The sequence below is a fragment of the Cyclopterus lumpus genome, chromosome 7 (genome assembly GCF_009769545.1).
Source record: "Cyclopterus lumpus isolate fCycLum1 chromosome 7, fCycLum1.pri, whole genome shotgun sequence".
Taxonomy (NCBI): Eukaryota; Metazoa; Chordata; class Actinopteri; order Perciformes; family Cyclopteridae; genus Cyclopterus; species Cyclopterus lumpus.
The window spans coordinates 11,365,438-11,389,365 of NC_046972.1; the positions used below are offsets into that span (position 1 = coordinate 11,365,438).

The 23,928-nt window shown below is 43.8% G+C and overlaps 1 protein-coding gene and 1 long non-coding RNA gene across 6 annotated transcripts in view; one reads left to right on the top strand and one right to left on the bottom strand.

Moving 5' to 3' along the window:
- samd11 (sterile alpha motif domain containing 11) overlaps positions 1 to 13,674 on the bottom strand; it is a 48,955-nt gene extending 35,281 nt beyond the window's left edge. For 2 of the 5 annotated variants that reach the window (XM_034536569.1, XM_034536567.1), the window contains exons 1-3: positions 12,609 to 13,674; positions 11,394 to 11,485; positions 841 to 1,016 (exon numbers count right to left, since the gene is read on the bottom strand). In XM_034536569.1, coding sequence (XP_034392460.1) covers positions 841 to 1,016; positions 11,394 to 11,485; positions 12,609 to 13,308 — 968 coding nt within the window. In that variant the 5' untranslated portion in view covers positions 13,309 to 13,674. Of the gene's footprint in view, positions 1 to 840; positions 1,017 to 11,393; positions 11,486 to 11,591; positions 12,278 to 12,329; positions 12,497 to 12,608 lie in introns of those variants that run through there. The other 3 variants (XM_034536571.1, XM_034536570.1, XM_034536568.1) reach the window with 3 other exon arrangements.
- On the top strand, positions 13,196 to 15,134 carry LOC117733160. The gene is made up of 2 exons (XR_004609693.1): positions 13,196 to 13,939; positions 14,827 to 15,134. It is a non-coding gene; the product is annotated as an uncharacterized LOC117733160 (long non-coding RNA).
- Positions 15,135 to 23,928: the final 8,794 nt, after the last annotated feature.

Sequence of the window (23,928 nt, forward strand, 5' to 3'; positions counted from 1 at the left end):
CTTCCCTCCTGATTGTAACGGATGAGGATCCAGAGACTGACTGGGCCATGCATGTTTTTGAGGCAGCATATACTACTTCCTCTCTTAATCTCAGTCTGTCACACCAAGTCTGTTCGTGGTTTTTCCTCATTTCATACCACTGGCTCTAAAACATTTTGAAAATGTCAATCGTGCTGCACAATGCATTTCACAATGAACATGGATTCCAATGCTTTCATCACCATTTCAAAAATGTTCTTGACACTTAAGCTGAAAAAATGCAATAACATGACATGAAAACGCAACAGCAATGCCTTATGAATGTTTTATATCAAACACTCTGTGATCTAACAGCATGGGATGCAACGAAGCAGACACTGGTGACTCAGGTGGCTCAGTCATTCAATATTAAGTCAAGACAGATACACTGAGACTTGGCAGGAGCAGCAAAACGCAATTCAACAAACCAATTAACACATTCAACATTGCAGGAAGCATCGCATCCTTCCATAAGGCATCCCAAAGCAAAAGCTCTACATTTATTTTTGAAACACGGTTCTGTGTTTGTTCATCTCAAAATGAGTCCTTAACACTTCTAAATGATCCTCAAATCACTTTTAGTGACTTCTGAGTGTCAAAAGATTTAAGAAAAAGCAATGAAAATTCAAGATAAATATTCATATGATTGCTTTGGCAACATTGTTTTTTGGACGCTTTAATGGCAGGAAAGCCACATTGTGTATGGTATTGCATGTAAGAAGTAAAGGGATATCAACTGGTATCTGATAAGAATGACATGGGACCCAAACATCGAACGCTTGGGCTGTCCATCAAACTACATTGAAGTCACGGGTGCCTCACCTCTTTCTCATGATACTGTAATGCAACTCATCCTCTTGTTTGATGTGGGCATGATCTCCACTGGCTCGTTCACTGCCTTCACTGTCGTCACTGCTGAAGATGGAGGCCAGCTCCTTCTTGGGCACCCGATTAGGGGGAAGGGGGATGGTACGTTTCTCAGCCAAGCGTCCGCGGTTCTGCACAGCGAGGCACAAAGAAAAAGGAGACTTTAGCAACAGGATTCATGTATAACTCATTTCTCAGTGTTTGCCATTTTTATGGTTCCGATCATTTGCAAGAGCCTTTTTTTGTATTGCAGCACATTGAATGAAAATCAAATCAAATCAAGACTTCAATGCAAATGGACCTCAGTTTTACTTTGCAGAATTTACCCGCTATCTTGTGCAGTGTTATCTTGCTTACAATCAGTAATTGTCAACCAGGGGTACTTGTACTCCAGGGGGTACCTTCTGCAGTTGCCATGGTTGGTATGTGGAAAGATTTTGAAATAGCTCTCAAGATTGCAATTTGCTAAAAAAATATATATCACACATTGAGTCAGATGTAACACGTAACACGTAACACATGAAAAATAGTTGGCAAGCGAGCACAGAAGTCTAAATAGTTAGCTTTAAGTGATTAATAAACAGCACAATGGATACATGGGGAAATGTCCAGCATCTGCCACTCCAGGTCAGGTCAGGTATGAGGGCATGCGCCAAGGCAGCGCGTTGCTGCATCCACCTTCCAACGGTACTCTCGGGGTCTCCGTATGGCCATCCTCCAGGCGGACACTCGTACCAGCCCCATCCCACCGAAGTAACGATCAACCTGACGAAGCCACGAGGCACATGGGCGACCCCTAGGTCTCCTCCACCCAACAGGGTCTCTCAAAGAGAGAATCCTGTGGGCCGGGTCAGCCTCAGGGAATCGTGCCACATGCCCGTAGTGCTGCAGCTGGCGCTCTCGTATAATGCAGGTAACATACCTCATCCGAGTGATAATATTAGGATGCAAACGTGATAATTAAGAGGTACTCTGGTCCTGAGGTCAACCTGTATATGTATATCTGCATTAACAGAGAAGCCTCCTTTTCAAACAAGCTGTTTCCTGCACCAGCACCAAACACAGACAGTTTGGCATACTTTTACATTTGTTCTAAAACCAAACTGATGGGGAAAAAAGTTGGTTGGTGGTGGTTGGTTGATTTCGGTTCCAAAGCTGCCAGGAGCAGGCTGAGGACAGAACGGATAAAGAGGGTGGCCCTAGGGGCATTAGGAAGGGAAGCTGGGCGACCTTTAATGTGACCTGAAGAGGTCACTGCAGATTAACATGGACCTATCACAGAGAGAAGATAGGAGGGGTAGAGGAGTGGAGATGGTAGATGGAGAAAGTAGAAGAGATTGAGCCGTTGAAGGAAATTAGAGCAAGGGAAGGATCGGCTAAGGAGAAAAGTTAACAGAGAAGAGAGAGCTGAGCAGATGTGGATTTGTACAGGTGAGAGAAGGTGAGAAAAAGTACAGAAATGTAATCAAAACATGTGAGAGAGAAATCTCCACACAAGTAGGGTCTGTCCGGTGTCGAGTGGACTTGGATTTGAAACTATATCCCCCCCCCCCTCTCTCTGTGCTTACATCTCTAGGCTTCCTCCCGAACGCCTTTATGCCCTCCAGCTATCCCTTCCACCACACGCAACCCCGATCTCCACCACTCCTCCCCATTCCCTCCTTTCCTCACTCCCTTCCATCCCAGGAAGCGCGGCAGCATGAGTGGCAGGCGGGGGCAGGAGGAGGGATTTGGGGGCTCCTAGCCAAGAGGCAAACAGGTGCAGCCCCTCTGGAGTCTCTCAAATGGCAGACATTAAAACGAGTTGGGGGGGTGGAAGACAGAGAAAGATGAAAACATCCCCTAGGATGAGCAGGCCACAGAGTTCCGCACATTTCTCTCCTTTCTCTTTTTTATCGTGCCTTGCCAGAAAAAAGGTTTTTCCTGCTTATTCTTTCCTGTCGAAGCTTTCTACAAGTTCTGCTCTAATGTTTGAGGACACTTTCTGATACTTCTACTTTCACACAAGGCCTCGCTGTAGGAAGTTAGTGCTGGAGATCCAACCCGGCGCATTAGAGGGAGGAAACAGGAGCATGACATCACATCAGAACAACAGAACAACACTTTTCCACTGATGCAGTTTCATCTGACACACACATCTGTTAAATACAAATGCTCCACCTCCAAGTACAAGTCTTACTACTGCTGTCTTCCCATTGTCAGGGAAAACATAAAATTGCACATGCACACTACCCTCACCACCTACACGCACACATATTTGCATGTATGTGCATGTACTCTCTCTCTCTCACACACACACACACACACACACACACACACACACACACACACACACACACACACACACACCTGTTCCTTAGAATTCCCCTCCAAACTAAAGCAGGGGATTTTACTTGGAGCACGCCAGCAAAATAGTGTATACAAGAATAGTTTGTCTAAGACCAGTCGTGACTGAGGCTGTGTGAGTGTGTATGAGCGTGTAGACAACCACCCACATGGCCGTGATGTACCCAGGCTGACAGCCCCCCCCCCCCCACCCCCCTCCTCCCTCTTCTCTCCTACCGGAAAGCCCCGATCCTTTCTTTAGTGCCACTGACGCAGAACTGGGGGTGAGCTCCCACTGCTTCCGGCAACACTTCCGCAGCACGGGGGAGGGCTCTCCGAAACAAAACACGAAGCAAAACACACCCCTGGCAGCCCACGTACGGCGCTCAAAGGAAGGGCGCCTGAACGTTCAGGCACGTACGAGCACGCACAAACACGCAAGCATGTGCACAGAGCTGAGGCAACCTTACTGTGTGGTCAACCTCCTCAGCCATGGAAAAAAGTCTCTCATAAAAGTCCCACTAAAAGCACTTCTATGAATATCACCTCCCACGCTTTCTGTCAGTCTGGCAGCCAAGAAATATATCTGGCCTTCACATTTATAAAAAAAAAAAATAGACACGCATGTGTACAGATGCGCATGCATAGGGACACCCTGACCAACTTTTTACACAATCTAGGCGGACAATTGAAATGGTGATATCATGTCGGTAGTCAAACCCGAAAACCATTCAGAGACACTTCCCAACATATATTCATATAATACACACATTATCCAATAGATACTGTATGCTCTGAAAATAACACTAGAAGCTGAACTTGATAACGACACTTGAATTATTACAAGCCTACCATACTAAATGGCACTGAATGCTGTTTGAGGTGGATTTTCTGGGATAACTAAATGAAGACAGTCTTGAGAAATGTCAAGTGAAATGTGGCCTACTTCAATCTGGTCTTTCAAGGGACAACACATATAATCTGCATACATTCTCTGGAGTAGAAAGCTCTCATATTTCAAATAAAAGCAATCTGGTGATTAACTATGCCGAGCAATGTGCCATATAGGATCCTCTAAGTAATTTGGGTGGTGTAATGAAATCCTTTATTTATAGCAAGGTTTTGGTTTTAAAAGCAACACAATGATCTTGTACTGAAAAGACAATACAGGCTAATATCACAGCTACACGTTGGCCAGCAAAAGGCGTTACATTCAAGCAGGAATTATAAGGCAATCTAGTGTTTCCTCTCTAAATATATTTCATACTTTTAAATGAGCTCTTGGTGGAAAAAGAGGACTAATAAGTGTTTTTTTGTTTTCGTTCTCCTTTTTTCCTGAAAGGTGCAGTGCCCTGCCGCTGGCTCCAACTAGCATTAGCGAGCGCGCGCACACACACGCGCGCACACACACACACACACACACACACACACACACACACACACACACACACACACACTCAGCGGTAGCCGCCCGTGACATTCCTGCAGCTGCGGCGCTCTCTCTCCCTCGCACGCGCCCCCCCAGCAATCTCCCTGGGGGACGAATGCCTAATGAGTCACGCGCCTGTCTGCCGTTACCTCGCAGCGTGTGTGCGTGTGTGTGTGTGTGTGTGTGTGTGCGTGTGTGTGTGTGTGTGTGTGTGTGTGTGTGTGTGTAGGCGGGATGGCGGGCCGACTTGGCGCGAGCAGTCGGGGAAAGGGGGAGGGGGAAGAGGAGACGACAGAGAAGGAGCGAGAGGAAAAAAATGAGCGTGAGGAGGGGGGTTGGGGGGATGAAGCAGTCATTACCGTGCTCACATAACAAGGCCAAAACAATTTGCCTGCTCTGTGTTTGTGTGAGGCTGGGATCAAGTTCGTCACAAAACTCAAATTCTTACTTTGCTTACTCTCACTTCCTCATCTCTGACACCACACGTCCTGACATTTTCACAGGTGCATCCATAAAAGGTGATTATCTACTATTTGTCAGCTTTAGTCAAATTGAGATCGCTCAGTATGCAAACCTAATTACTGTGGATAATCAGGTTAAAGTAATAGTTTAATTAAAGTGTTTACATGGTTCGTAGTAACCAGATTTCCTCAGTAACCCAATAATAAAGTTAATATGATGTGGTCCTTGAAAGGAAGGATAATGTCTAAAGATGTGTAGTCGCCGGTAGAAACCACTTCTATTAGTGCCACAAAACAAGAAGGATGAGAGATGGTGTTGGTGTTTATAGTTTCCGCTTTGATTAATTTACCATGCACCTTAATACGATCTCTTTTACTTTGAGATAGTGGTGACATGAAAGCCATTTTGCTGTCATCCCAAAATAATGTTGCTGTTTTCTTTTTCTTCATCACGAGCCATGAAAATGTTTGTTTATAGAAACACCCATTTGCATCCGCTGCACTCTATGACCTTTCTGGTGCATGTTCAGAATCAAAACACTGAACGAAATCAGACAAAGGCACACTATGCTGTGCAGGCCATAGAAAAGAAATGGCGAGCCTAATCTGGTTATAATCAAATTATTAGTGTGCACCAAAACAAACTTAGTGCAAAATCTGCAAGAACAGCAAATATCAAGAACGGCTGTGAATAAACTGCAGCTATGTAATTAGAAACATGTTGAACTCTTCTGTCATAAGAATATAATGCTCATATAGACAGTTCTTTTTCCAGGAGGTAAAGGAATAGACCCATTCATCCCCCACAAACATACACTGTGTGGCCATTTATACGGTACACTCTTCTATTTACACACACAAACACACATACATACATACACACACACACATATACATACATATATAGACATACACTGTATGTGTAAGTAAAATCCTATATCTAATGTTAATTTTTTTGCAATGGCAGAATACACAAGCATACAATAATTTCTTTGACACTCATCACTGCAATGTGTCACATCTTCAAAACAAAGATGACAGAGTCCAATGTTTCTTTAAAAGTATTCTTAAAACATGTGTGATTATATCAATCAACCAAGCAACATGAACACACATTTTTGTCAACAGGTGTGACTCAAACACTCACATATTTAATTTTGCATGGCGAGCGTCTCCAGCCATGTTACTCTACCATACAAATAGATACATTTAAGATCTATAACTAAAACACACTACAGGACTTGGCTTCATATTTTTAGTCAACTCTTTTAAATTCTCAAATAAATTCTGATTCAGGTAGATGTGTCTTTTAGAGTTAAACTGCTGTTGTGGTATTAAAGTACTGCCTGAGTGTCTCCACATGCTGCTTTAAGTGCATCATTCCGTTCTAATTGCACAAAGAACATCAAAAATACTACTTCTATAAATTTGCCTTGAGATCAAGCATGAAGATTATCAAGTAAAACTCAGTATGCAAGTGCAAATGTACTTAGCTAAATTGATCTTATTCAGGATGATGCGTGTGTGCGTGTGTGTGTGTGTGCGTGTGTGCGTGTTTGTGTGCGTGTGCGTGTGTGTGTGTGTGTGTGGTTTATGTATAGACTTTAGGCAACACTTGGTTGTTCAAGGCCATGTGAGAGAAAGAGAAAAAAAAGTGAGAAAGCACTGTAGGGCAGACAGGCATGCGACCTAGTCCCCCTCCGCCTCCTCCTCCCCCCATACACACACACACACACACACACACACACACTCTCCTGCACCCACGGCCCCCATGCGCTGAGCCGAGCGGGCAGTTACAGCCCAGTGGAGCGGCACAGGGCAAGGGGGAGGGATGGGTAAGCATTGGGGGAGGGGGAGAGGTGCACAGAGGGCGAGAGGCGGCGAAGAGAGGACGGGGGGGGTGGGGGGGGGGGGGGGGGGTGCTGCTGCTTGGGGGGCGCTGGGAGGTCAGTGGCGGTGCAGTCAAGCGTCAAGCCTCTGTCTCTCCCATTTCCCTCTTGTTTCTTCCTCTCCCTCCTCCTCCCTTCTTCTCTCCTGTTTGGGAAGGCCCACCGAGGCCTCTGCAGGGGAGCTTTATGGACAGGTACGCTGAGCCTCTCCCTCCCCGGACCAACACAGGGGAAGTGGGGGCCAGCATTTGAGGTTGTGATTGCTAAATTCGACTGATGTTTTCTCTTGTGTTGGTCGCAACAAGTATCCTGACAATCATTAGAATGTCATGTGAAGGTCAACAAACTTTCATTTAATACACTTTGTTAAAAGTACAACTCAAAGTCTCAGTGCTCAATCTATGAAATAAAGGTATACACAATTTTAATGACGAGCATAAATTATGCTGTGGAGGGAAAATTAACTTAGATGACCCTCATTTATGCCAGCATTATAAAATGTAGGCTTCATGAGTCTTTAATCTTTCTCATACTGACTTTTTAGCACATTAATATTAAATAAAAATAAACACACACAAAATGTGTAAGCTAAATATGTTTGGTTTAAATACACACTATTCATGCATGAATGTGATCAAGAAATTCAGAACATATCTACTTTATTACACCTACATCGCTGATAAACGTAGCAAATGATCATATAACTGTAAATATAACTGTACAACACAATTTACTTTTAGTAATGCTGTGTTTATATACATTAAGTGTGCTGGTTTGGAGTGTACTGATGGATGTATGAGTAAAACTATGACAGGACATTACTGTCTGCAAAGGCCTGATGTGACAATTATCAGAGGAAATCACATGGCGAACAAACGCAAACACACATCTGTGCGCACACACAGATGTTGGGAGGAGGGGTTTCAGAAATATCGCTGTTGGCTTTGTTGTGATAAACTGCATTTAGCTGATAGACAGCTGCGCCAACTTATTTTAGTTGCCTGTTAACAGCGTCCGCATCCAAACACACACGCATCCAGTCATTTAGTGAGTAACACTTTAAGACGCTCACACAGAGCACGTACACACACTCAGCTCCAACATCTTGCTGATATGCACACTAGCGGCTAATGGCTTATTTGCTAAATAAACTGTTTATTTTTACTGTATAGAAAGAGTTGTATGACTGTTACTGTATTTCTATATGTTTGACACATATTTAAATTCCTATTGATCTCATTAAGACCTACAACGCACATATCATTAGAGTCTTACTTAATCTCTAATGTGTCCGATACTCACAGAGAAGCACACAGAAGTGCATAAACACGCTCGATGCGACCACAGTTCTAAACACTTCTGGGCCAATGACCGATTCCGGTGTTACCATAGCAACATAACCTCAGCAACACACATGCTAGCACAAATACACAACACGTACAGTAGGTAGTTGATCTATGAAGACAACTTCACGTCACATGACAGCCCAACTTCTAATATTTCACTCAATATGTTGCACTTTGATTTTAATTATCTTTTCCCCATTAACACTATTGGAAGTGGCATTATGAAAATGTAATGAGATAGAATATATACGTTTGTGCAAAATTGTGTATGTCTGTCTGTGTGTGTGTGTGTGTGTGTGTGTGTGTGTGTGTGTGTGTGTGTGTGTGTGTGTGTGTGTGTGTGTGTGTGGATGTGTGTGTGTGTGTTTAATTCCACTTTGCAAGAGAAGCCCTTGATTGAAAGAGGTCTTTACGAGCCGGAGGAGGGGAGTGTAATTTCCTCCCGGCCTCCGCCAGTTCCGCTGAAATAACAGAGCAGAGGAAGCCCAGCTCTCCCGGGAGGAGACTCACGCACGAACACACACATGCGCACACAGCAAGCAGGCAAGTCAAGCCAGCCATCGCGGGCGTACAAAAAAAATAAAATCAAAGATATGCATGTATTGAGACACAGATAGAAAACTTACACATAAGTATGAACAGACAAAAACCCAAACATACAGAGCCAAGAGTATTATTTGTGCAAAAGAATGACGTGCAGTCCAAAACAAAATAAGCAACATCTAACAATTCCAATGGGCAACTTTTATACCAATTTAAGTTGATAAATGATTTAAGCACTTGATTATCACACAACAAGCTTAATAGAAAGCTAACACACCTCCAAAGGTATAGTCATCAAAATATTGTTATTCTACACGGGTGGGTATGACAACAGTTGTGTTGTTATAAACAGCTTGTGAACGGGTCGACGCAGCATATTAACTTCCATGAGCTCTAAGCAGGCAGGTGAAAAGTCTTCCCACCAGCTGCTCCACTTTTTTTATGACCGCTTGCCTCACGCCTATAGCGAAACAAGATCACTCAAAGTTCAGCCATCAAACTTTCAAAATCAATGACTGCATGAGGTAATTTGTGCGAGGAGGCAGACATATAGTGTGTAGTGAGTGAATGAGTGAGTGAGTGAGTGAAAAGTGTGTGTTGGTGTGTAGTGAGAGAGAAAGAGAGAGAATGAGAGAGAGAGCTCATCAGTGAGGGAGTGCTGGCTGCCATGGCCTGAGGGGAGTCAGTGGGGAGAGAGGGAGACGCCAGTACAGGCCATTCAATCCCCTCTGCCCTCCCTCCTCCGCCTAACCCTCACCGCCTCGCACGGAGCTGCCAATATACTTAGCCTGTGTGTATACGCGCGCGTGTGTGCGTGTGTGTATGTGTGCGTGTGTGTGTGTGTGTGTGTGTGCGTGTGTGTGTGTGTGTGTGTGTGTGTATGTGTGTGTGTGTGTGTGTGTGTGTGTATGTGTATACGAAAGTGTCATTTTGGTATTCACTTGGTTGGTTCGACTTCAGGCTTCAGCACCAGACGAGGAAAGGAAGAGAGGGCTACAACAACAACAACAACAACAACAACAACAACCGTACAGCTCTCATATCTCTGCTTACGTCAATGACAAAGTTTTACTACGTTACAGCTGTAATTGAAGTGCAACTGTACAAGCCCAAGCAAGCCACAATCCAATCACTCTGATATCCGCTATGAGCCTGAACATTAGCAAACATGGCTCAAATCCTTCAGTAAAAATGAAGACATGTACATTTCTACTATCTGTTTTCCCTGCACCCCTACCTCCCTCGGCTAATTCGTTTGGATGAACCCTGTTTGTCAGTTTACAGGTCTTCATTTGTGGCTGTGAAAATGTCACCAGTTTACCTGTATCACTCAAACACCTCCGGCTTATCTAAACCGCCTTTGCCTTGCGTGCCTCGCCCACAATAATCAGCAGTAGCCACGCTCAGTAGCTCGCTAAGCCTCTTACACCCTTCCCTCAAGATTAGTGCTTGGGAGCGACGACAGATGCGCTCCGTGGTGATAAAAACACACACACGTAAAGACACATACACACACCCGCAACTCGCACCTGTGTGAACAGATTTGGCGACGGTGAGCCGGCAGTGTGCTTGCTCAAAGCTGACACACAAACACACAGAGCGGCGATGCTGTAATCGGGACACACCTGCAAAGCCTCAAGGTTTGGCAATGTGCCCCTGGCCTGAGCCCTGAGGGACACACTGGGCAAACAAAAGTTCAGCAGCCAGGTGAGGAAACAGATACAATGGGACAGAGGAGCCCGACCAACAACACCTAACGTCAAACAGCCACATTGGGCAGTTCAATGCCTAAATCAAAAGGGCTGTTTGATACTCAGCATCGGTGAAAGGCTGAAAGTGGATTTGATATTCATGCTGAGAAGAATTACCATCAAAGTTGACATGTGTGCCTGTAGGGTCTCCATCACCAAGGTTACAGACAAAGACAATGCTCCAATATACACTCATCCACGGTTTCATGTTTGTAAAGCTGGGTGACAAATATGTCAATTAAATATTAGTATGCCTAGTCGTGCTTTCACACAGGCTGAACTAAATCTAAATTAAAGATTCTAAATCAAGAATATGATCTGTAATATCTATTTGGGAAAGAAACAACGGTGTAGAATAAAAAAGACCTTTAAGGCAATTTTGTGATTTTGGTATAACTTAATATTACAACCAGGCAAGCACAATCATTCATCACCAGCAAATGAAAAGAATAAAAAAACATTTGTTTTACATAACTATAAAAACACTAATGTTGGGCTTTACCATAATATTACAATCACAAATACATATTTTCACACACATTTTGTATATCTTCCAGCTCTGCATGCACAGTTGACAAGTTACAACCTTCACCAATGGGGCAACTTCTTGACTACCATGAACTATACAGGATATTATTATATGTATTGAATATCCACAGCGGAGAAGTTGTCCTCAAGTCAAACTAAAACTATATTTTCCATGTAGCAACATATGGACTTCACAAGGACAGACAGACAGTGTAACACCAATACAATGTTCTTACCACTGGAGATGAAATTCGACAACCAGGACAATCACAGATCGGAGGGTGCACCTGTAAGATTCCTTTGGACATAAGAGTCTTGAGACTTTTCCCTGGAAAAACAAACAAACAAGTGAAACGCTTTTAGTAAATACCAACCATATTCTCCAGCCAGTAAACTCGTATCCTCCAGCATGTGATAAGGTATTATCAACTTGCTTGAGAACGGGCCCTTTTCTTCATCCCACCCTCTCAGCACTCAACGTGTTCAAGACAAATCTTGTCAAAAGCCATCCAATCCACACAGCATGTACTCTGAAGGAGTCAGTCCCTGCAGACAACTTGACTTGTCTCTACTTTTCTGCCATGAAGTTTAATTCTACTCAGAGGTCAAGTGCTGTGAGCCAGAGAGACAGCAGCCTACTGTCATCTGTCTATAGCAATCGGTATATTAAACTATTAGGCTACCATTGTTGACCTGGGGGCGACACCCTCCCCCAACACATCCTAACGCGTGTCAGTTCTGCCTGAGTAACCTTGTGTGTGTGCGTTAGTTTGTGTGGAGAGGGGGTGCGCGGACCATGCGGAATTATTGTTTAAAAATACTACGCTAAAAATGTCCACATCAAAATTTCCGGAACTGTATCACTGTATTCATGCTATCAAGGTTATTGTACCGGAACATCTAACAGATACCTAAACAAATCTCTCTATGAATAAAAGCAGCTTTACAATGAGCCTAATATTTAGTTGAAAAGTGTAATTGTTTGCAAAAACATCACATGTAAGTGGCGTTGAGTGGACAAACAAAGCGCGAATTTAAAAATGAAGCCCATCTCGGACCTAGCATGCGATGCGTAAAAAGTGCAGCTGCACTTAACGGAACGATTCAACCCATAATGAGGAAAAACATATTTTAACTGTCACGCATCGACTTATCTATGTCCAACTTTTCACCTCAGTCCCAGTGCAGCCCACTCCAAATGCCCGGTTGGGTGTCTGGTCGCAGCCCAAACTCTGTGTCAAAGCCTCGCAGGGTACGTGGAGAATATGCGCCTTTTTTTTCATCTGTCTCCTTACGCACCGACTGCTGTAACCCTTTCACTCCAAAACTCAGCACCGAACCACGAGACCCAACTTTGTCCCCAGAATAAGCCGCGTCTAAAAAGTGTTACATTGATGGCGAGGTGTCCATCTCTGCCAAAGAACCGTGAGGACAGTGAAGGTTATTCTTACCTTTGTGTCTAATACTGCGTTTCCAATCTTTGGCAGTCTCTCGTCCACTGACAAACTGGAACTCGTTGGGGGTAAGCCACTCGCCCCTGTATTTAATGGAGGGTCCCTTACTACCTTGACACAATTTATTGATATAAAGCAAAGCCTTGTTTTCCCCACACTCCACCTCGATGCACGGCTCCCCGTTGTCGAAGAAGGGCTGAAAGTCGGGGATGGAGGAGAACCTCTCCAGCATTAAGTCGTCCGTGTGATGGTGGAGGTGCTGGTGATGCAGCGCCGAGTCGTGGAGCCCCAAATACGCACGGTGATGGGCGAAAATGTGGTCGTAGGGCGGCGGATGCGGGGTCACCACGGGGATAGCGGTGGCATTTAAAGGGGCCAGGTATTCGGACTGGTTGAACGCAGTCAATGCCATGTCGTCTCCATCCAGCCTCTCCTTTTTGATAGCAGGCATGTTAGTGGGAGCCGAGCGCCGGTAACAAGTGAAAAGCTGCTCGCCCGATCCAACTTCTGCGTCCTCTCCGTCTGTGAGTTGGGCTGAGCCAGACTTGGAGACGCGCCGCTTGGTTTTACGCAGAGCCCCCGTGTCGCCGTGAGACAGCGGTCTGGTGAAGTTGCGGGATAGATTCCCATTCAGTAGTTTCCAGCTCGCAGCGGCAGCGGCGCTCTCCGCCAGCCTCACAGCTTCTACCTCCCACATTTAATCACACTCGGTCTGTTAATACCTGACATGGTGAGCCCTGAGCCCCGGACGTTATGTTACCTATGGTGACCATTACCCGTCGCAGCTACGCGTCGTGTCTCTTATTTCTTTGCCTTTGGGGAAATTAGAAGTAGCTTGGAGGATTTTTTAAATATATATTCACCGAGTAGATGCACATTTTTTTAATCGGCTGTGCAGTCTTGGAAAACAATGCACATCGATTCAGTTAAGTGGAGTTTAAACGTGGTCACGACACAAATCCACAGCCAATTAAGATAATAAACAATAAACTGATATTAGTACATTTCTTCTGTTACTAAAAGCAATGTGGCATATGGTATTAATCAGAACCACAAGCCAAACATATTTTAGGCTTGATATTCGTGAGGAGCATTTGCACAGCATTAATACAGTTTAAAGTTTTGTAAGAGTTGTTTTTAACCCCTGTGTATGTCGTTGAAGTCACGCTGAAGTTCACAGACCCAGACCAAACAAGATTTGCACTCTCCGCCGCTTCTCAACTTGGCCCATTTAAACAGCGGCGGCTCGGCGAGAGCCACAGAAGGGAGGGGGGACTGCGACGGACGACGCTTAAGTGCGTAAAATGGAGGAACCATCGTGAGTGAACGTGAGGAAGTTAACTGTCATTTCCACCGATGCAACTGAATCTAAAACTGGTTTTAACAGCTGGGTCTTCAATATGTACAACGTATAAAGCACCCACATTACGTTATTAGAAGTTATAAGTCCCCCTCAATAGGACAATAAATGTATAATTATTTTAAACACAATTAATATCAGACTTCCAGCTTTCAGGCAAATTGTTTCAACATGTTTACTATTCTACCAAATAAGAACTTAATTTTCTGGTCATTTCAAGGCCAAACACGAACAGAGGCAGTCTTAAATGAACCCTTCACCTTTGATCATCCACATAGTGGTGGTCAGGATCACAGAGGTCAACAGACCTGCCTTTGGAATCAGCCGCAGGTCCACACACGGGTTGTTTTATGTTCACCTGGTGTGTCTACAGTCAACCACCTCTTTGTTTTACAGTGACACCACCTTGCCCTCTCTGCCCCAACTTACACTCACCTGCTGCCGTGGCCTTAAACTATGTGTGCATAGCTGTCAAAATGTCACAAAACTTGAAAAAGCCGCTTGGTTGGATGCCTCAGCCAACCAGTCGTGTTGCAGTTTACATCAGTGTCTGTCCAATTGTAAAAGGTCCTCATTTTATCCTATTAAACATTTCTGTGAAATTGCCATAATCAACGTTCTGGCCAAAAACGTGTTTTATGACTTCACAGTGACCTTTGTTAACCACATTTTAATCCGCCCAATGCCCTTCGACTTCTATTTAGTTTTAATGTTTAATGTGTAGATATAGAATATTTCAAAAGGACAGATCATAAATATGTGCTACCGTTGCTGCAAACGTGTTGCTTTAAAGTAAAACCTCCTCAGCCTGGAAGCACATTTTCTGAAGGCACTTTCTCTCCACACTGTCTGCAGGTTATGTTCCCCTGAGCTCGTGAAGCTTGTGAGTCGGACCACATCTGACCCCCATCAGTGGAGAACCACCCAGGTGGATCCACCACCAACACATGGAATAGCCATTCCAGAAGCAGAGGTGGGGTCCAAAACGGTGTGTTTCAGGGGCCTATAAATCAGGCCAAACTGCCTCTGACACACACAGGAAGGAGGCACACCACACCGCAGGCGGAAGCGGTACACAGGGAGGCCAGAGACCACAGCATGGCCAGAACTGCTGTAGTGCCTACAGCCGGCAGGCAAGCAGACATTTACAAAAACACACGGCAGCTACCTCACTAAAGACGGACAGAAGACTGACATTTTTCCTTCTGGAACTGAGGAGTTGTGATGCCTCAAGGGAACATAATGGAATTAATGGGTTTGTGGATGAGAAAAAGACCAAAACAGATTTTAAACTGGCACCTGAAATCTCTTATCCAAGAGCTACTACCTTTAGAAGTGAACGCCGTCTGCTAAATGAAATCGAAAGGCAACATTTTCAACCAAACAGTAATGTCACTTCACATGTTGGTGAGTGCTCTAAACACAAGCATTGACATACATCATGACCTGTTGACATTTATGGCGTATGTTTACAAACCCATTTCAAGGAAGTGGAACCCTACGTTTGAGATGAGAAGCTCTTTGATTCTGTCTTCATCAAACCCACCTTCTCCACATCGACATGTGTGGATGGAAACCTTGCTGATGTGTGCGTTGGTGCTGGAGGTTGCAGCATCGGGAGAGCCCTGATGAAACCAGTCATAAAGGGGACACCAATGCCCACTCCTACACCCAGTCCCCCGTCCCCGAACGTGACTCATTGTCGATGGCTCATCACGGAGGGGTTCCCCAAACTTGTACAGTAATGACACTTCAACTTCCACATCTTCAAAAACCGTAAACTGAATACATTTTTCCATCAGCCTTTGTGTCTTTTTCATGAAAAGGTTTGATGTGATTACGAAACCTTATTTAACCTTTCTACCTCAACCTTTTCTTACGTCTTGCTTCTTTTATTGTGTGGCAAGAGTCCTGTGTATCTAAAAAGAAATAAAAAACTAAGCTCACACCTGCTCAATACACCCCATGAAAATACCAATATCAGTACATAACTCTATTATAGTAACAGGTATCTCACTATTGCTAAAGCCAGTTACTTCTGCTTATGTGCATTGTTCGTGTCCCTCACATAACCCTGCGTGCTTGGATTCTAATAATAGTCTTTTTTTATGAGTATCTATGTCACAACTTTTCAGTTGAACAAGTTTGGTTTTAGATTCCACAGCAAGACTTTGAATGAATGAATAAAAGGAAAATGAGCGCCCTTTACTCAAAATGCAAAGATACAAGCTACTCACGACGAAGACACTGGTGTCGCCTCCTATTATAGTTTCTCTTTCTATCACTCAATGCAGTTTCAAGTATGATTCATCTGGTGAGTCTACACAAGTCTAACTCTCTTCTGAGTCTGACACCAAACCCATCAGTAAACACTCTTTATTTGTAGTTTATTTCTTATTTGTAGCATTGGCAGATTCCATCAATATCCACAGAAGAAAACTAAGTTAAAAGAGTTAAAATGATTACAAATATTTTAGAGAGACTTCAGTACCTGGTTCCTTCCATTGTGTTGTTATTATTATTATGTTACAGTAATGTTACACAGTTTTCAACATCACAATATGTTTCGTCTATATCTCCAGTTATTTTAACTCAACTGTTCTTTCTTTTTTGACAGTTTATGTTTGTATAACGTTTAAATGAAATGGTGTTCATGTTGCTCTAAGTGTACTGAAAAGGAGCCTTTCACTCAGTGAAACTGAAATTATTTTACTAATATGAATGAATTTGAATTTCTTTCCTTTTTGGAAGTCCGTTTTACCCTTTAAACAAAGATACTGAAAATCAGATATCGTGTTTTTTTTTAACATATACATAGATATTGTAGATGGCTGTTTTCCAACATAATGCAAATTCATCCCTGTATGGCAGTACAATGGATCAACATTATCGTGGACAAACTATGGTGATTAACTATGTTGATTATTGCCATTATTGATTAATCTGTATGTTCTTAATATCTTAATCGTTTAGCCTATAAAATGTTGGCGTCATAATTTAGATTTGAACGCGACAGAGCTTGTAAAATGTGACCAACAGTCCAAAACACAAAAATAATCGATTTACTGCGATATGATAAAAAATTTACAAAAACAGAAATTCCTTCCAATTGACTTAAAAGTATCAACATTGTTGGAAATGAATGTTCTGCTGCTGTACAAATTAATTAATTGAGTAAATATTTCTAATGGAGATTCTTTGAGCCATACAATGTGTCACTAGTTTGAGGTATCACAAAAATACACACAGGACTGAACTTCATATCCAATCCAACCATTCAGACCAGTTCAGTTTGAAAACTATACAGGATGTTGACGAAAAATCTCGAGGACGGCAACTTCGCCATGTTATAAACCGGAAATTCTGTCCATTCCTTTGCCCTCATCGTCCGACGGGAACCCCCCTAACGCGGCCCCCGCCTCTGCGCCGTTGTTGGCAGCGGCCCCGGAGCCGCAGCGCTGCCGGCGGGGGAGAGAGGTAATAAATAACCCGGGGAGAGGAGCGGAGACCGCCGGGCGGTGCACAGTCTGACCTGACAAATACTCACTGGAAAACCATCAGAGAGCGAGAGCCCACCCCTGGCGCTTGGAGCCAGCCTTTCAGACATGAGCTGCAAAATATATAGGCCTGCCCCTACTGGAAAACAGAAAGGAAGACAGAGAGAAGCGTCTCCGTCTCCTCCGTCTCCTCCGTCTCCTCCGTCTCCTCCGTCTCCTCCGTCTCCTCCGTCTCCTCCGTCTCCTCCGTCTCCCCCCCCCCTCTCGCCCCCCTCTCGCCCCCCTCGTCCCCCCCGTCCCCCCAGACACCGCCGGAGACGCGGCGAGAGTAATTAACTATTTAAAGCAGAGTATGAATTTCTTTAGGAGGCCTACGCAGTATAGTCTTGTCCAATTCTCCCATAGACACAAAGCCAAGAGCTGATAAAGTCGCTGGAGGAAGTTACGAAAAAAGCAACTTTTTTGTTGTTGCTTGTTGTGTTTAGCGAAAGACTGCGTGGCAGCTGATCCCAATTAGTGTCAATTATACCACCAGTTCTACTTCTGTAGACGTTTCAGCAGCATAGTCTAGTTTTAGGAGCCAAATTAGCACATTGTTCTCATACACCATAGCGGAAAGCTGTTTTATCTGCTGGATATTACAAATCACTTTGCTTCCACTGATCACTTCGTTCTGTTTGGTTCAACGATTATTAGTCGATGAGTTCTTTGAAACTGTTCCTATAAAAATAATTATTTGCGCCACAGTTCAAATTCAATATGCAATTCAGTATGTAGCCTCCAGCAGTCGGTGAACGCGTCACCATTCGTACACCATTCAGTCTGTTGCTAGCCCAAGCTGCCAATGAATGGCTTTCCTTCACATGTACAAAACTAGCCTACACACATTTAAAGGGTTAACAGCTGAGCGTATTATCTGCAAAAGAGTTATCCGATTACAATTGTGTCTGTAGCTTTCGTGATCTCTAACAATCACGTCTGAGTTGAAAACAACGCAGTCAACTGTTGCTTCACTGCTAGCCGACTCCGTCACTGACCGGTGATTTAAAATAATCCGTTCATTTTAGATGTATTGATATTTGTTATCGAGCCACGCTTGTTCGACCTGTACAGGTTTTGAGACCCACCCTTTTTTGTGATTTCCCCCGCCACCCAAATGAAGAGGAATGGAATTTCATGAGGTGCTCACAGCATTGAAATATTACATTCAAAATCTTCCTTGATAATCTTCACTACACTATTTCTAGAGTAAGGAGACAATGTTAACCATCGACTTCCATTGTATTGATGTGGAGGCAGAGGATGTCAGGGTTGGAGCTCTACCACCAGTCAAGAACACTGATATCTGCACATGGCCCGACGGTATGGTTGATGTTAGGCCAACACGCTATCGTTCAGGTATGTAGTGGTAGGCCACTTAAACACTCCAGTGTTTAGGGGAAATTAGTTGTTACAATTAGACAATTAGCTAAACACAAATAATAATATTAATAGCAGGTCTGTGACACTAACTGTGGTCTCCCGTGTGAATTGTACTCGCTGCACCCTCACCCACCACCCACACACAAACCTTTCTGCAGTTGCAATATAGACGTAATGTACCAAATATATGTCATGATGAAGATGTCCCATTGCATACCTACTCATTGCAGGGGATCAATTTCATATTTTATGGTTCACAATTTCCGCACTATTTGATCAGCTAGTGGAAATAGATAGACAACACCTCTTGTTTCAGGTCAAGCGTCTGTTGTCGTCATTAAATCTCGTTAAATCTATTAGCTCCCCTGCTACCTTTCACTGACTCATTCTCATTGTATCTTCTAGACACGATACTTCTCAGGGGGGGTCCTGGAGGGAGATTAGCTCTCCTCAATTGGAATTTGTGGAATTTAATATCAGAAAATGTTTCAGCGGATACAGTCTGTGGGCTTTGAGTGTGGAAAAACATCATACACTAGAAGGGGGGAAATGTAGATCAGAGAGCTGAAATTCTGACAAGAGAAATCATTAAATTTGGCATTTCAGTACCCTCCATCTGGTGGCTGTGTGAAACACCAAATCATATTTCAAAACTTTTTATTATCAGTGTGTGTCTCTAATTGCACAGCAGGTTGTGTCTTTTGGCCACTGTGTGCAGTCTCTGAATACCAGCAACTGCTCCTGCCCCTTTTTCAATAAGGTTTAAGTCAAATTTCCCCTTCGTTTTAGGTTTCAAAACATTTTAACAGTGTATGGCCCTGTAAGCACAGAAATACCTTGGTGCTATTTGTGTGCTATAACCTAGGCCTTAAGCTAAATCTTCACCCAAGCACTCATCCAAAAATGTCCCAAAAAATCTTTTTTTAAACTGAACTAGTGTGGGACCAACGCAGTCCTCTAACTCCAACATTTCAGAGTTGGCAAGCAAGTAGAGTAACATTAGACACTGGCGGGGGTGGGGTGGGGGGTGGGGGTGTGTGTGTGGGGGGGTGGGGGTGTTATGCTGTCGTGCCGGCGCCCTTGGCCTCCCCCGGCGGATCTGGGGGGTCAGGCGGCTGTCTGTGATCCCACACAGCGGCTCTTCCACATGGGATTTATTTTCTTGCTGGATGGGCAGGCAGGCGGCCCAAGAGGATTCTCATTTTAGACCAGCGTCTGTAGCTGTCAACGCCAGCCGACAGAGGCGAGCGGACACCCGACCCCGAGTATCCTCCCTCAACACTCCCCTTTGGACTCCCTCCCCTCCTCCTTCTATTCCCTGTTCACACACAAACTCACTGCACATGGACAGTGCACGAACACACACACACACGCGAGCGCGCGCGCGCGGAGAGAAAATAATTTGTCTAAATGAAAGTTTAGGCTGGAAATAACGAAAATGAAAAATCCTACATGATTGTTTATTCAGTTTTCACTTTAGTAGTCCTAATCTTTTATTATAAAGCATTGTGGTGAATTCAAAGCTTCAACGAGCAATGAGCCAGGTCTATCTAGCAAAAAATGCACAGCGTCTCCCCTTCCTCCCCAGCGCCGTTAATAATTTGTGCAGTAAAAGATAGCGTGCCTCTCTGAGTTTGTGGGAGTTATTGGCACAGTATTCCCCGCCATATTTGTGCGAGGCAGTGATAGGAACATAAATTATTTCTTATCTCTTCCGCAATCCATTTTTCAAAGGGCTCACTCTGTGTTTGAAGGGTAGCAGCACCAGCAGCCAAAGCCCAGATAGTGGGCTACGTTAGCCTTCGAGAGATCCGACTTTGTGATTTCAAACAATGCAATAAGAGCAGAACTCATTGATATGGACAATACCATTTATGACCAGAACTTAATACCAAATTAGGCCCCTAGAATCCAACATAAGATCAAAACAATGGCCAACATTACCACCACTACAAAGGCAAATCGTTGTCCGGTTATTTAGTCAAATGCATCGCAGAAAATTGAGGATCTAAGGGGTAAGGACTTGGACTTTAAATTATGTTTGAGAAATTCTCCGTTATCTAGTGGCGGACCAAAGTGGACCCAGTCAGTGCCAACATTTGAAAGAAATCTTTAAGTATCACTGCATTATGTTCTTTTTGTGAAAGAAATAGGACAGATAAGCTGTTTTAGGAAGTGAAACCAGTCTTCCAATCACACATGTTAAATTAGCCATGCTCTGTCCACTGAACTGCAAAATGATCACTTACTACAAAGTGTTAATTGCCAACAATCTACACTGAAAAAGGTCTCCGTGCGCACTGATGCCTACGGAAAACAACGGAAAAGATTCAGCCTTCTGAATTGCGGTGTCTCAAAAGCACAATCAAAGTTCCTGTAAAATCATATCAGCCATTCTTCCACAACGAGGCCCCTTTGGTGATCCCCAAAGGTCAAGAGTGTTGAAAACATGCAGCAACAACATGAAAATAAAAGGAAATTAAAAATGTTAAAAAGATTTGGTCTGTCCAAGCCCGTGAACACTGTTCTGGATCTTGACATTGAAACCAAATTTGGAAACTCTCAGCAATTTAAATATATATTCTGCTCAGGTTGATCTGCAGAGACGAAATGACAAATGATAAATATCAAACGCTCCTCTGCAAAGCATTAATGTCTGCTTGCAAAGAATAAACCCTCGCTCTCCCAGCTACTATTGATTTTCTTTTTTCCTGTGTGATGTGAAACCAGCAATCAGCACTGCGGTTCGAAATAGCCCTGAAACTGGAGCTGAGACGTCGATGAGTCGCCAACACATTTCAATTAGCAAGCCGCCCTGGCCGATCTCTCCCCCGGGGCACAGAGTGCACAGGGTCGGGCACGCCCAGCCCAAGTCCACATATGGTCCTGTGTTGGCTCAAATTAATCTGATAAGACACTGGGGGAGAATTTATACATGCCACAGGCAAGCATTTCTCTATTTTCTACATCTTTTCCAAGTGAAAAACACAAACTTATGTATTCGCAGGTCAAACCAACCTCAGTGTGGTTTGTTTGACACGAGTCGTTTCCGGTGTAGAGACACAGACTGTAGTGGGATAAGACTTCACTGCTGCAATGAGCTGCTCACATCATATGGTTTTGAGATGTAAAATAATGGTCTGTCACCTGTTTAACTTTTATTTATTTAAACAGCCCATCCAGAAAAGGGTTTTCACTTAAAGTGTGCCCATGGCGATACCATCTAGCGCCTAGAGGAGGAGTGACTATTCAGTGCTTAATGTTCTGTACGTGAGGATTTTCACTGTCAGCTACTTTTATAATACTACATTTTTGCATCTCCTTGAATTTTATGAAAAACGATTTCTTTTTTCACGTAAGAGTTACACGATCATCTCATATTTACAATACTGAGGTTATCTTTGGTTACATGTTAAAAAGGATCAAATTACAGGCAAGTGTGTTCGATCACTTGGACTTAAGCCATTGTTACCATCCCAAACAACTGTATTTCATTTGAGAGCTGTCTTGATTGTACCAAACACACAACAACAGTTTGCACAGATTACTGTATATCAAACACTCACTGTTGGCATACCTACGAAATGTAAAATACATGTAAATAGCATCAAACATTACTTTGGATTATGCCCTTGCATGCAGACTACAACCTACTGTTCAGTTTTATTCCCAAACGTTGGAAGTGCTTTTTGCAATTTAAATACAGTTTGGACTACATTAGAGAACTTTGAATGCTGTTGTTAATAAATCAAAAAAATGTTTGGTTGATAAATGACGGTTGAACAACCTTATATTATACAAAGTCGTACAACATACCCGCATCAAACATGTTTTGTATGTTTGTCTTGCTCTCTCTCTCTCTCTCTCTCTCTCTTTCTCTCACTCATAGCCATGTTGTTTCATTATCTAACAGCTCTCATCAACAATAGCAGACTAGTGCATTGTGTGTGTGTGTGTGTGTGTGTGTGTGTGTGTGAGGGGCCAGGGGTTATGGTGGAGCCACGGGGCTACAGCGACAACTCGCTGCCCCCCTCCCAGCCCCCCGTACCCCTCTGGCCTCTTGCTCCTCGCCTGGCTGGCAGCCCTGCATCAGGCAGACACACCACTCGCTCCATCTACCCCCACCCCCGCTCTGGGCCGATCGATACAGCTCTTCGCCTTTCATCTGACCAGAGCTTTGGAGGAGCCGCACTTCCTGAAGAAAACCCAATACAGCACTCCCTCCCAGGGTAGCTTATTCTCTGTCTGTAAAAGTGTGTGTGCATGTGTGTATGCACCGATGCTTGTCTACATGTTTGTGTGTTTGTGAATGTGTGGGAAAAGGAAAGGTTTTGTGTGAGTGGGCACATGATTCATTAATCAAAAGACAATAGGATTTGTTTGATTGGATGGGTATTTGTATGAGAGACATGTGTTAAGTTGCTAAAATACACACGTTTGAAGTAGTTTTGTTTGATCAGTGCAATATGAAAATTGCTCTGCTTGAATCAGAGAAAATCCTCCACGCTCATCTAATGGGTACATTTTCTGCTCCCCTTAATTGTATCCAAATATGAATTTCCGAAAGCGCCAATGGGTTAAATGAATTCTACCTAGGCTGATGCTCATGTCTGTGAGAGTGAAGTTCAGTCTTAGTGGAACATCCTCATAAATACTTCAAAAGCAGGAGAGGCAACATTCATTTCACTCTCTACATTTTCTCCTCAGCTTATCCAACAGCTTCCGGTGATGTTTAAGAATTGGGGGTCTTAACTCCTTCTCTTCTCTGCTTATCCTACAGATTTCTGGGTTGTTTGTTGAAAGGGAATAACTTCCTGTGTGGGAGAGACTGAACCCAGCACCCAGGTGTTAAACAAGAGAGGCTGCTCAGGTCACGTCAAGGTCAGGTGAGAACACCACCTCCCGGGGACAAAAAAGTGCCACATGTGGAAGACTAGTTGATACTATTTTACAAAAAGACAAAAAAGGAGCTCCTTGAGGGCCCCAAACCTTGTATCCACCCTGAATGGGAACCTACACCCTAAATGAAGATTGATTA